Raw genomic sequence first — 14,207 nt, 5'->3', positions numbered from 1 at the left:
GCTGGATAACTTATAGCCCTAACTCTGCTCAGCCTGAAGGGCTGTCCCAAAGTTAGCCAGATAAATATACAAATAGATTTATGCTTTGATGTTTTGTGCCAGTGGGGTCCCACTATCGTGGGGTAGGGGGATTGTCACCACGATAGAGGGGTCATCCCCTGAAAAAAACATTATGACTGGTCCATTCTTTTGCACAGCCAAACACCATGGGACAAAAGAACATGGCGAGTGTCCCTTTAATGCTATGGCAGCCCCCAACCTCATGGGACCGCCATCACCTTAAAGGACCACTGACCAAAAAAAAACAAAAACATCTTGGAAGGTTGAGCAAGAGTCATTGCTGACCTCTGTCTCAACCTGGGGCCACCACTCGAGGCAGCCATAACACCCCCAAATAAAAGAAAAATGCACATGTAGTCACATGTTGACAGCCTCCCCACCTTTCTCTCCCTCTAAAACTAAACATACAATAATGACCCTAGCCCCTTCCTCTCCCCCAAAGACCATCCATATAATAATGGCCACCCCACCCCCCTGAGCTAAAAAGATAAAAATTATGTTATCGCCCTCTTCCCATTCCAACACTTTACTCCAAGTCTAAATTAAGCCTCTAATTTCCTGGACCATCCCCCCCAGAACCTGAAATCCAATTTGTGGCTCCCATGTTGAGGCTGGATGCATCCTCATACCCAGCCTGATCAGTGCCATTCTCCAAAATGTGACTAGGGACTGAATGATGGCCATGTGGCTAAGGTCTGATCCCTGGACCTTACCTCAGTCACATGGCTGGGGCAAGTTTAGGTCAGTGCCATTTTGGAGAATGGCACCAGCTGGCCCCATCACAGGATCCCCAACTTGTATTTCAAGTTCCAGGGGTGGCGGCAGGGGGATGGGGTGGGGTGCCAAGGGGTTGAGGACTAATTTGAATTGTGTAGGTAGGGGATGGGAATGGGAAGGGGGCCAGGATTCTAATTTTTATCTTTTTAGCTCAGGGGTGGGGTGGCAGGGCCATGACTTTATGGTTGGTCTTTGGGGTGGGAGGGCTAGGGCCATAATTGTAGGATTGGTCTTGGGGTGTCAGGACTATGATTGTATGGTTGGTCTTTGGGGGATGGGATCCCTTGCCACGCGATTGCATGCTCATTTGTTTTATATGGGTGAGTCAGGGACACCTCATGTGGCAGCCCTGGGTTCAGGTGGGGTCAGCACTAACCCAAGCTCAGTCTCCCCTCTTTGCCAGAAATTTTTTTTATTGTTTTCCTCCACTTTAAATGTGAGGTAGAAGCCTCAGGATCTGTGTTTGGATCCGGGCCTCCTGCCTCACATTTAATGCTTTTCTAAGAGATATTGTTATTTTTTTTTTATCATGGCTGACCACCTTCTCATTAGGCTGCATAGGATTGCCTGTGCATGATCTTCTTTGCATGCATTTGCATTATTTGTGTATGCAAACTGCTTGCTAGGGGTATGCATTCGGTCCCTACGTATTGGCAATCCGCAACGGATGTGCCAATATTCGTTATATTCGTGGGGAAGCGAAACGTATCGTGATTCCCCACAGATACAACAAATTTTCGCCGAATTATTCGGCCGCCAATTTAAACAACCCCCCCACCCTCCTGATCCCCCCCCAAGACTTACCAAAACTCGCTGGTTGTCCAGCGGGGGGTCCTGGAACCATCCCCTGCACTCTCACACCCTCGGTACCAATTCAAAATGGCGCCGATAGCCTTTGACCTGCTATGTCACAGGGGCTACCGGTGCCATCGGAACCATCTTGTGCTCCTGCCATGTGACAGGGGCTGACCAATGGCGTCGGTAGCCCCTGTGGCATAGTAAGGGCAACGCTATCAGTGCCATTTTGGTTCCTAGCACCTGACGGCACGAGTGCAGGAGATCGCTCCCAGACCCCCTCTGGATCCCCAGGGACTTTTGGCCAGCTTGGGGGTGCCGCCTGACCCTCACAAGACTTGCCAAAAGTCCAGCAGGCGTCTGGGAGCGACCTCCTGCACTCGGGCCGTATTGCCAGTATTCAAAATGGCACCGGCGCTACCTTTGCCCTCACTATGTCACAGGGGCCGAGGGTCCAAAGTCCCTGGAGGTCCGGGAGCGATCTCCTGCACTAATGCCAATAGCCTTGCCCTTACTATGGCACAGCACAAGATGGCGCCGATGGCCTTGTGTTAGGGGCTGACCAATGGCACTGGTAGCCTCTGTGACATGGTAGGGCTCTCGGCGCCATTTTGAACTGGTACAGAGGGTGTGAGAGTGCTTCTGGACCCCCGCTGGACCACCAGGGAGTTTTGGTAAGTCTTGGGGTGGTCAGGAGGGTGGGGGGTTGTAGTAAATTTAATTGTAGCCAGGTAACGAATAGGATTAGACGTATAACCATATCGGGACACCATACAGACGTATACAATGTATCTGCAACCGGACGAATACGTATCCCGAATGCAACGTATGGCGTTCCTCTGCACATCCCTACTGCTTGCAAAGAAGGTAATTGTAATAGAAGAGGGAACCTGGGTAGGGAGATGCAAAATATCACATATCACACAAGATATACGCAATATAAAGCCCATTAGAGTACTACAGTGGCTTGATTCATCCCCAAGTAAGGGACCTTGCTTAAAATCCTAAATTTAGGATCTCAGCTTTTTCTCAATATCAGCCTCATAGCAACCAAATTACTACATCTAATGTAACATTCTATTGTTTCTTGGGTGTGGTAATTTTTTCACAACACAGGCACTTAGAGCCGTGTTTAGAGGAAGCATTCTTGTGTGTTGGGTAGGATTAGGAAAAAAACACATTTATATGTGAATATTTAATATATAAATGTTATTTCTTAAACAAAATTTGTCCACAGAAAAAATAGGTGCAAAGAATACAGATCATCTGTATATTATGAAGACAATTTTCGAAAGGATTTACAGTATTTGTGTTAATCAATTGAAAATGAGTGAAAATACAATTTTGAAAATTGCTACTTTTATGCGCATAACTCTGAAAATTCACTCCATTGGGCTGAATTGTGAAAATATAGTATATATATGAATGTACTTTACGTGCATAAATGAGCTTTTGAAAATTGCTATGATGTAAGCTACTTTTACATGACAATTGACTCCATTATCTTTATTGACTACATCAGGACCTGAAGTTCATGTGCAACTTTTTTTTAGCCAGTTTATTAGCATGCATAGAAAACTTGTGAGCACCCTGGTTTCAAGGGGCCACAAGGCCCTATAAAAACCTCCCCTCTATCCACTATGACACCTATATCTTTTCCCTAGGTGGTAGCTTCTAATGTGGAATCCAACACTGTAATTATAGCATGGGTTATTTTTCCCTACATGCATCACCTTGCACTTGTCCACATTAAATTTCATCTGCCATTTGGACACCCAAACTTCCACTCTCACAAGATCCTCCTGCAGTTTATCACAAAAAGCTCCTTGCCATGCAAAGATGTATAAGTTTCTTCCAAATGTTTTCTATTGAGCTGATTTGCATCCATAGCAAGCTTTCACAGAAATGGGTTGCTAACCCATGGAAAATACTTTGGTTTAGTACATTCGCCCATGTGGAAGATATGTGGCCACAGCAGAGAACTTCTAGTGATATTCTGTTTGAAGGCTGGAGTAAATATATTAAGGTCTAAGGATTCTGGTAGTTGAATAGTGGGTGACCCTTTATGGATTTGGATTATGGGTGGAGCATAAGGTATTAATAATACATCTATGGTGACTCTTCCCTCTGTACACCCTGAATATCATCCAATGAGCTTTGCCAAATATCTTTTTGACCACTCATGTCCTGAATATCTCTATTTCTAACAGTTAATATTCAAGAAAACCTAGTGTCCAAGATATTTGTCCTATGAAGTTCAAAAGCAGTGGAAAGTCTTATATGTGTTATTGTTTTGGGTCCAAAAAATATAGCTAGTTAATGCAAAACAAAACAATGTTGTGCTGATCAGTTTATAGTATTGTAGCTTGAATGGTGCAAATTATTTATTTTGCAATTTGTTTAATGATTGTGGTAATAATAATAATCTGAAAATCATGTTTTTCTTTTCATATAGTACCTAACCCTTGTTTGGATTTAAAATGTGAATTCATCTGTTTGCTGAACCCTTCTGGTGCAACTTGCTCATGTCCGGAAGGGAAGACTGTGATAAATGGAACATGCAGTGATACCAGTCTTCCAGGTTATTTTATAGATTTTATTTACTACTGCTATTCCTTCTACTTTTATATTCAGATCTGATGTAAAATCGTCATTGCCTAGTTAGCTCCTTAATAGCTGAACATTTATTTTGAACAGTATTCCTTCTTCACCTAGATAATTACTGTTCTACTTTTCTTTCCCTCACAGCCCACCCCTAAACTTAGATTGTCAATATCTAACACAATAGATCCCTGTTATATTCCCTTTTGTTTGCTAAATCCTCTCTGCTTTCTGGTTCAACCACTAAAGTATATTATCAAGATTTACTAATAAGTAATAATATATCAGGAGACATGTTGGCTAATGTTACCTTAATTCATGAAATACATGTTACAGTAGGGCACAGGAAAGAAGTTATCAGTTAAGCTATGGTCACCATATGGGAACATAAGAATATAAGAAATGCCATGTTTGGTCAGACCAATGGTCTATTGAGTGCAGCATCCTGCTCCAACTGTGAGCAATATGGGTCACTTGTAAGTTCTCAGCAGATTGTAATGGGGAGATCCATTTCCTATTGCTCATGTTCAGAAATAACAATCACCAAGTTTGCCTAGCTAATAATTATAAATGGCCCTTTCCTCCAGAAGGTTACCCAAAGCCATTTTAAAACTAGCTATACTAATAGCATTTATCATGACCTTCAGCAATAGTTTAATTGTGAGTTAATTGGAAAAAAAAAACCTTTCTTAAATTTGTTTTTAATCTGAAATCTGTCCTCTAATCCTAGTACTGTTTGAAAGGATAAATAATAATTCCCCATTAACTTATTCCATACCATTAATGATTGTATAAACCTCTATCTCAGTCTATTCTCCAAAATGAAGTAACCAAACCTATTACTCCTTTCTTTGTAATGGAGCCATTCCATATATTTTATCATTTCTCTGTTCCTTTTCTAGTTCTGCTATATTATTTTTAAGGTGGAGTGAACAGAAAATCACAATACTCAAAGGGGCAGATTTTAATACCTACGCACGGGCGTAGATTTGTGTGCGCAACTCGGCGCGCACAAATCTACACCCAATTTTATAACATGTGTGCGCAGCCACACACATGTTATAAAATCTGGGGATGGCGTCAAGCCCTAGGAGAGCCCCGATGGCGTTCCCTGTTCCCTCCGAGGCTGCTCCGAAATCGGAGAGGCCTCGGAGGGAACTTTCCTTCTGCCCCCCTCCACCTTCCCCTCCCTTCCCCTACCTAAACTGCCCCCCAGCCCTACCTAAATCCCCCCTAACTTTTGTTATACAAGTTGCGCCTACCTCTGGGCAGGCATAGGTTGCGCGCGCCAGCCAAGTACCGGCACGTGATCCCCCAGCCTAGAGACCCTACGGAGGCCTCTGGCCACTCCCCGCCCTGGACCGCTCCGCCCCTTTTTTCAAGCCCTAGGACATATGCTGGATTTACACACGTAGGGCTTTTAAAATCTGCCCCAAAGTGTGGCCACATTATGGGGATGATGTAATAAAGTGCGTTTTAAGCTACCGCAGGTTTGTGCACGCCTCTATGTGCATTTATATGCACATTTTCCCACCAAAGATCTACATGGGTATATAATAAGGGTTTTGTGTGTGGGGAAAAAGTGCATACAAACATGCTTACTGACCCGTGGTTTTTCCTGCACAAATGCATGCTAATGGTATGCAAAGGAGACAATTATCTTTTCACAGGTAATGCAGAGAGCCTTGCTAGCAGGAAGATTGGGTTAGTTCTGGTTTTTAATGCGGGTTTTTAGTGCCTGAGTCAGGGCATGAGGTAAGTGAGAGTGCTGATATGAAGATCGGTTTTTTTATGCTTTTGCGAGTCAGCCAAGTGGCGGATGGAATGAATAGAGGGAAGACAGCTTCTTAATGAGGCAGAATCACTGATCTACCCATCTTCATATCAACTTCTAGACAACTAGTTTATTCATTTTTTTAAAAAAGAAAGCTTTTGCCCTGAGAATTAGTCACGGGTGTTCACATGCCGATAGGTGTCCACTTGATTCACTACATAGAGCTATGAGCACGCATTTCTGTACACATTATGGCACATTTGTTTTGTATGCGTTGATTTTATATGCATATGTAATTAGCATATGCATTCATTATTACATCCTGTGCTGCCGCTGAGTTTTGCTGTGTGTGCCAAAAAGAACTACGCAGAAAAATCAGCATGGATTTCAGTGCTGGTCTTATTACATTAGCCTTCATGGAAGCTGGCAGAGAATGTAAATCCAGATTTATTCCAACAGAATGATCCTCCATTTTAATATTTGGGCAGAAGCTTAATTTCATCATGGTCTAGGTCTCTAGAAGTCAAAAAGGAGGTCTAATAATTATAGTTCAGTATCATTTTAATTAATTATATGGCCACTCATTTGGAAGCCAAGAAACATTACCATTAACAGCATTCTGTACTTGCCCATCATGACAGTCAATAAAAAACAAATAGATTTTCTCAAAGCAACTATTTTAGATTGACGGCTGAATGTATATATTGATAGAATCAAAATCTTAAAACTATGAAATGTTTACCTTTGAAGAGAAGAAAATCTCTTGAACTAATACAATTTTGTGCTCACATTCAGTTTAGTGCACTGCTATATACAGTTACTGGAGGGATGGAATACACACAGTATGTGTCTGTCCTTCACAACTGTGAAAAGTGACCTTAAAACAGAAGTTGGGCGCAGAATAACAATTCAACAATAATTGAACTAGAATTAGATGGCTTTTTTCTCTTTAAAATGTGGTTTAACTTTAACCACTGCTTCTATACCAAGATGCTGTTACATAAATGGAGAGAAGAACCTTTTTCAGTTTATTTTATCTGATTACGTGAAATAGAATTCTTGAATAGTCTGGTAACTTGACTGTGTGCACTTTTAACTGCAGATGATTCATGCAAACTGACTTGTGAAAATGGAGGAAGATGCATTATAAATGAAAAGGGTGATCTAAGATGCCATTGTTGGCCCAATTACTCTGGAGAAAGATGTGAAATCAGCCACTGCAACAATTACTGTCAGAATGGGGGAACTTGCATAGCATCTGCTCTCGGTAAATATTTGTATATGGTTATAATGTGTCTAATGAAACTTTTGAAAAAGTTTTAATTTCTGCTTTTCCATAGCTTCCTTTGTTACATATTTCCCAATATTAAACTCATAAATTTTAGTAATTTACTAATACAGCTAGACATTGCCAATTCCATATATCTAGGTCTGTATTAAGTTTAGTGAGGTAATTGAATTGTTATTTTTCAAATAATATACTATAAAAATGTTAATTCACTCTTTACTGCTTAGAAACTGTAGATATAGGGACCTATGGTCTAAAACTGGGGGTAATTTTCAAAAAGACATGGCTCCCACTTTGGATTACCTTTGTGCTTGTGTGGTTGTGGGTGTGTGTTGCTTTCTACGATCTTGGGCAGGGATCAGCCCCTGGAGCTTTTCTGGTTGGCCAGGCATCAATGGTCTCTGGCTCTGTGGGGTTCACTCTCCAGTGCTCTGTCTCTCCTTTGGGCCAGCTGTGCTGAGGCCTGCAGTGTTGTTCAGTGGTATTCTGGCTCGGGGAAAGAGAGGAAGGTGGTTTGAGGGGTGTGGCGTCTAGGGACAGCAATGATGCTGAGCTCTTGTGTGGTCTGTTGATGCTCAATGATTCCTGCACTGGGTGCATGAAGTGGTCATGATCTGCCCTGTTGTGTATCTTTCCTCAGGCTGCTGAAGGAAGGGTCCCACTGATTCAGCTGTTCACAGACTTACGTCCTATTTAGGATCATCATGTCCAGAGGCAGATGGTGGCAGTGCCATGGTTGTTACTCATGGGTGCAGTTAACCCATTTCTTTCCATGCTTCCTCCATTTGCACATTTGAGTTTACACACAGATATATCCTGGGTGGTTGGCTGTGCATCTGGGTATGGGTTTCCCAGTTTGTGCCTTGGCATCTAGTCAGATGGGATATGCATCCAGCACTGACAGGGGATAGGGCTGTCTATTTAGATTTGTGAGGCTATTCCATCTTCCTGCTGCCATTCCTCTAAAAGAAAAAGGAGAGAGAGGCATGGACTGCTCCTCTGTGTCAAGTGAAGGCTGATAGGGGTATAGTGACAATACCACTAGTAGGAAGAAAATGAGTAGGACTAGGACTGCATAGTACCTCTTACATTATATACAGGTTAACTGTGCATCCCTTTCCCATGCAAATCAGATTAAGAGCAAGAATGTCAGCCCTCCAGGGCTCTCTGGGCCAGATTTTAATAGCTACGCGCAGGTGTAGATTTGTGAGTGCAACCCGACATGCACAAATCTACGCCCCATTTTATAACATGCGCGCGCAGCCGCACGCATGTTATAAAATCCGGGGCCGGCACGCACAAGGGGGTGCACCTTGTGCATGCCGAGCCCTACGGGAGCCCCGATGACTTTCCCTGTTCCCTCTGAGGCTGCTCTGAAATCGGAGCAGCCTCGGAGGGAACTTTCCTTCAGCCCCCCCCCCCACCTTCCCCTCCCTTCCCCTATATAACCTGCCCCCCCAGCCCTACCTAAATCCCCCCACCTTTATTTTATAAGTTGCGCCTGCCAGCCAACAACTGGCCCATTGTCCCGGGCACAACGGCAAATGGCTGCTGTGCCTGGAGGCTCCAGCCATGTCCCCGCCCGCCCCTGGACCACCCCACCCCGCCCACACCCCACCCCTTTTTTCAAGCCCTGGGACATACGCGTGTCCCGGGGCTTTATGCTCGCCTCCGGTCCTTTTGAAAATAGGCCCGGCGCCCGTAACCCCCCCACGCGCGTGTAAATCCGCCTGGATTTACGCGTGTAGGCTTTGAAAACCTGCCCCTCTATGAATGTCTTCATGGAGGCTTCCATGTGGAAATTGTGGCAATCTCTACTGGAAGCCTCAGAATCGTACAGGTGATTCTCATGGAAAGGGTCTCTCTTTTGGCCCTTCTGCTCTTCCCAATGACCTCACATTTGGTTGGCTTTCAATGTTCTCCAGTGTTGCACATTCCTGTACTTCAGTGTTTCCCAACCTAGTCTTCAGGATGCACCTAATCAGTCAGGTTTTCAGGATATCCACAATAAACATGCATGACATAGATTTGTATACAATCAAAGCAGTGCATGCAAATCTGTGTTAGGCATATTCATTGTGGATATCCTGAAAACCTGATTGGTTAGGTGTACTCCAAGGACTAGGTTGAGAAACATTGCTGTACTTCTCCGCTCCATTTTCTCTTGGTGGCCCTTGAAGAGATCATGGTTTCTTTAGGATATATTTTCCCTTCTGATCCCTTTGGCCAGACCATCTCAGATCTCCAACTTTGCCATGGCCAGTGCTTAGCAGTTTCCAGTTGTGTTGTTGCTTCTCCAAAGTACTAGTTTGCTTCATAGTGACACCATGTCTGTCCATGGTGATACTCTCAGGAACAGTTTGCTTCACTCCCTGCAATTAACTTGCCTGTCTGGGGAAGGGGTGAAGGAATACATATTCCCAACCTCCAACACTGTAACCCAGCAGTGAATTGTGTAGCTCTCAACCACAAAGTAGTTTGGCTTACTGCCTTGGACCCCTTTCCATGTGAGACACAAATGTGGGTGACTCGTATTCATTCTCTGAAACCGGCCACTGGCAACTAGCCACATGACACTCTTGCCTAATTTTCACACAGTAAGTTAGTATGAAGCTGTTCATTATCAATTTTACATCTTAAAAAGGAGTCACTATGTCCTGCAGAGAGGCTATGTACTTCACAAAAGTCTCTTTCCATTCTGGAGCCTGGCAATGTGGGTTCATACCAGTGGACAGTTGTTTTGGGTTTTTTTGTTTACTTAAAATTTCTTATTGACCTCTTTTCCAACTCAGTATTGTCCAGTTTGGTTCTCAACCAAAATATACACAGCATTACACAAAAAACATAAAACCTACTTAAAAATAAAAGCTCTACATTTAGTAACATAAAAACATAGGGAAAGTTCATAAAGACATCATTATTGTCCCAAATAACTTATCTGTTTGTGCATCTTTTGCCTACTTTTTGTTTTATCGGGAAGGAATGAGTAGCTGAATGTGAACATTTGTCCTATGCCGTTATGAATGCACATTACTGTGGATGAGAACATATTCTGTCCACATTGTTGTGATACCTCACCCAGGGATCTATTCTGCAGCTTCAAGGGCATAGGTTTCAGAGTTTTCTTAGACAGACATAGTGCACAGCCTGAGGGACATCTGAACAAGCAGCATAGGAGTCCATGCCTAGTTGATCTTCTTGGTGGGTTGGATCTTGTTTGCACTGCAAGGGACTCAGGGTCTAGGCTTCCACCTCCAAACCAGGAGTCACCAGTTTGAGAACCACAGATCATCAAACATCAGATTATTAAATCTGGACAGTTCATTTTCAACTGCATGCATGATATAAGCACAGCATGCTTCTGAATCAAATTTGCTTTGAATTCCCACATTTATCATGCATCAGAGTTATTGGGATGCTCATATGTGGGACTGAGGCTACAAGATCTTCCTAGACTGATGCTCAATCAATAGGTTCAGAATAGGCCTAAAGAGACCATAATTGATTGACCCTGTTCTGATATGTCATTGCTCTTAGGGCTGTACACAGGCAATCTGCTTTTATTATGAGACATACTCTGGGTAAATGCCATCTCGAAGTGTAAGGATATGTTGCAGAGGTCTCCTCCATCCTGCAGATGGTGCTGTGAGCTGCTTGAACTGTCTATCTAGTCCTCCCAGCTCTGTACTGCTCTTTTCCCCTCAGCAAACATCTTGTTTCCTATATAGACCTGTACAGATAAGGCAGTCTCAGCAGTCAGTTGCCAGAGCTTGGTCCTACCTTCCAGTCATCATACTCTGGCTCTGCTTCAGTTTCCAAAAGACTGCAATTGTGTCAGCAATTACATAGAAATATAGAAACACAGAAGTGATGGCAGAAAAGGGTCAAATGGTCCATCTAGTCAGCCCAGCAAGATTATGGTAGCATCTGCCGTGCGGACTTGGGAGTGCCAGGTTGCCTGGACCGGATAATGTACATCCCAGGGTTCTAAGGGAGCCCAAAGATAAAATTTCAGATCTATTAGTTAAAATTTGTAACCTATCATTGGAATCATCCATTATGCTGGGGGGATTGGAGGGTGGCCAATGTAGCCCCCATGTTTGGAAGGGGCTCTGGGGGTGATCCGGGAGACTATGGACCGGTGAGCCTGATTTCAGTGCTAGGAAGAAAGTGGAAACTATTCTAAAGATCAAAATCACAGAACATATAGAAAGACATGGTTTGATGGGACACAGTCAACACAGATTTGCACAGAGGAGGTCTTGCCTCACAGATCTGCTTCATTTTTTTTTTGGAGGGGGATAATAAACATGTGGATGGGGATGGGCTGGTGTATGTAGTGTTTTTGTATTTTTGAAGGGTGTTTGAAAGGGTTCCTCATTGGAGGCTTCTGAGAAAACTTGAGGGTCATGAGATAGGAGGTGATGTCCTTTCATGGATTGTGGACTGGTTAGAGGGCGAGAAGCTGAGGGTGAGATTGAGTAGTTGTTTTTTTTAGTGGAGGAGAGTGGGCGGTAGAGTGCCTCAGGGATCTGTGCTTGGACCAGTGCTTTTCGATATATTCGTAGATGATCTGATTGGTTTCTATTTCCTTTTAGTCTTCTTTACTTTCCTAATATATAGATTTGTTGCCTTTGTAATAGCTCCTTTTAATCTGGCCCACTGTTGTTCCACCTCACCCATTTTTTCCCAGTCTTCCAGTTCTTCCTCCAGGTACATCACCATTTTGGCAAAGTCCATATTTGTGAAATTCAAAACTCAGATCTTTGTGCTATTGAACCATACTGTCTGATGATCACTACTGCTCAGGTGAGCCCCTACCTGAACGTCAGAAACATTATCCCATTTAGTGAGCACTAGATCAAGGATCACACCTTCCCTCGTAGGTTCCATTACTGTTTGAGCAGAGCACTTTGAAGAGCATTCACTATCTCTCTACTTTTTGAAGATTCCACAGAAGGGATGCTCCAACCAGCAACTCTTTCCTTTCTTTCCCTCAAACAGGTCTCTGTGGAGTTCATCGGTTTGGGTTGGAGGTCTGTAGATCACACCAGTAAAAATGGAAGCACCATCTTCTCTTCTTAGGATGGTCCATAATGCTTCTTTTTTATCACATGTCCCTTGCAATTTAGTTGCTTGGATATTGCTTTTGTCTTAAAGAACTACTCTTCCCCCTTCTCTGTCCACTCTGTCCTTCCTTAACAAGTTATAGCCCAGGGTGGCTGCATCCCAATCATGAGACTCAGTGAACCATATCTCCATAACATAACCATTGTGTCCCGATCAAAATGAGTTACCAAATTGGTTCCTCTAATATCAGAGTCTCCTAGAAGAAGCAGCTTTCTTTTATGACATTTGACCATGTTGAAGGGTTTCTGGGTACATTAGGTGACTACTTCCCTTACATTCACATTCTTCATCTGGTGCTCTGGTTGCTCTCCTTACTGGCATTCTAGATTTATGGCTAGTTTCTGACCCTTACCCTACTTCAGGCTTCTCGTTTCTTATCCATTGTTATAATTAGTGAGGTTTGGGTGGATCCTTGGACACTGTGGCAGCTGACCACACCCATGGGGGAAGTCCCGTGAGGGGCCACAGGTCAGGATCAGCTCTGGACACATAAACACAGATTATATCTTTATTTAGACAGTTTGAGAAGCCACCAGAGGTGGCATAGTGAGTAGAAGATGTAGCCCAGTTGGGCTAGTATTCCCCAGTGTGCTGGAACAGCAGTTTCTCCGGTAGCAGTGCTGAAGTGGAGAGAACTGAGAAAATGAGTACAATAGAACATTCACAGAGTCCCAAATATGGAGATGCCCTGAGATAGCGAGAATTGGCCCTCGAGGAGCGAGTACCAGATCCCTGGAAGCAGAGAGACTCATTTGAAAAGTACTCACACAGTGGTTCCACAGAGGAGATGGCACTGGCACTGGAATGGAGGCAGGCCCTCGAGGAGCGAGTACCTGGTTCCAGGGAGACAGCTCTGAGGAGTGGATGATAGTAGTACTCACTGATGGTGTCTGTAGCAAATTCTTCCAAGTAGAAGAGGAGATAGATGCAGGCAGCGGTACAGAGAACATGGGCCCTTGAGGAGCGAGTACCGGTTACCTGATAGCAACCTGAAAGAAGCAAATGAGGCCCCCGAGGAGTGGGTACCCTGTTAGCAGAAAGAGTCCAATAGAAGTTGGAAAGGCAGAGTAGCTGGGTACGAAAAGGGAATCCCATCCGTAAGAATCCCCCTTGCTAACTCAATGGCTAGCAATAAACTGTAGGCTTAAATATCCGGGCAGTGTGACATCATCACAGGGGGACCCTCATGAGAAAAGTGCCAATGAGGAAATAAGAATGAGGGTAGCGCGGCACACGTGTGCCCTAAGATACCTGTAGAACATGGCAGGAGGCAGCTCCCAAGCTGGTCCAGGGATGCCGGAGAGGATGGCAGGTGGACGCCGCGGCAGCCAGGCATCCATGAAGAGCAGGAGGAGCCACAAAAAAGGAAAGGTAGGCGGAGTGAAGCCGTCGGGAAGTGACGGTCGCAACATCCATGTTGGGGTTACTCCCAGTCTCATGTCTCACTGGCCACCAGTACCAGAGGGATTAACCTGAAGGAAAGGTAACTGGCCTAAGTAGAAGTTATCTACCATTGCTGACCTAGATTTAATTCCCCTAGGACTAGGCTGCTCACTTCTGGGGCAACCTGCAGACTAAAACTGTCACAGGAAGTTTCTTTCTTCAAGGTTTTTGCCTTTTTGGTTTTATCATGAAATTGAGTCACACACCACTCATGTGCAATGGAGGGCCATTTATGGTGGTTCTGGACATGGCTTTGTTAATTGTGTAAATAAACCTCGGACTAGAAAGACCCATGGAGACCAGCTCTAGGAGTCAAAGTGAAGTTTATTATGAAGAAAG

At 44.0% G+C, this 14,207-nt stretch overlaps 1 protein-coding gene across 1 annotated transcript in view; it reads left to right on the top strand.

The window, feature by feature from the left end:
* LRP1B (LDL receptor related protein 1B) overlaps positions 1–14,207 on the top strand; it is a 3,516,099-nt gene that overhangs the window by 3,391,021 nt on the left and 110,871 nt on the right. The window contains 2 exon segments of the mRNA XM_029607894.1: positions 4,088–4,213; positions 7,110–7,274. Of these exon segments, the coding sequence (XP_029463754.1) occupies positions 4,088–4,213; positions 7,110–7,274 (291 nt within the window).

Source organism: Rhinatrema bivittatum, chromosome 6, assembly GCF_901001135.1.
Source record: "Rhinatrema bivittatum chromosome 6, aRhiBiv1.1, whole genome shotgun sequence".
NCBI classification, from domain to species: Eukaryota; Metazoa; Chordata; class Amphibia; order Gymnophiona; family Rhinatrematidae; genus Rhinatrema; species Rhinatrema bivittatum.
This window is presented reverse-complemented; position numbering and strand designations above follow the sequence as displayed.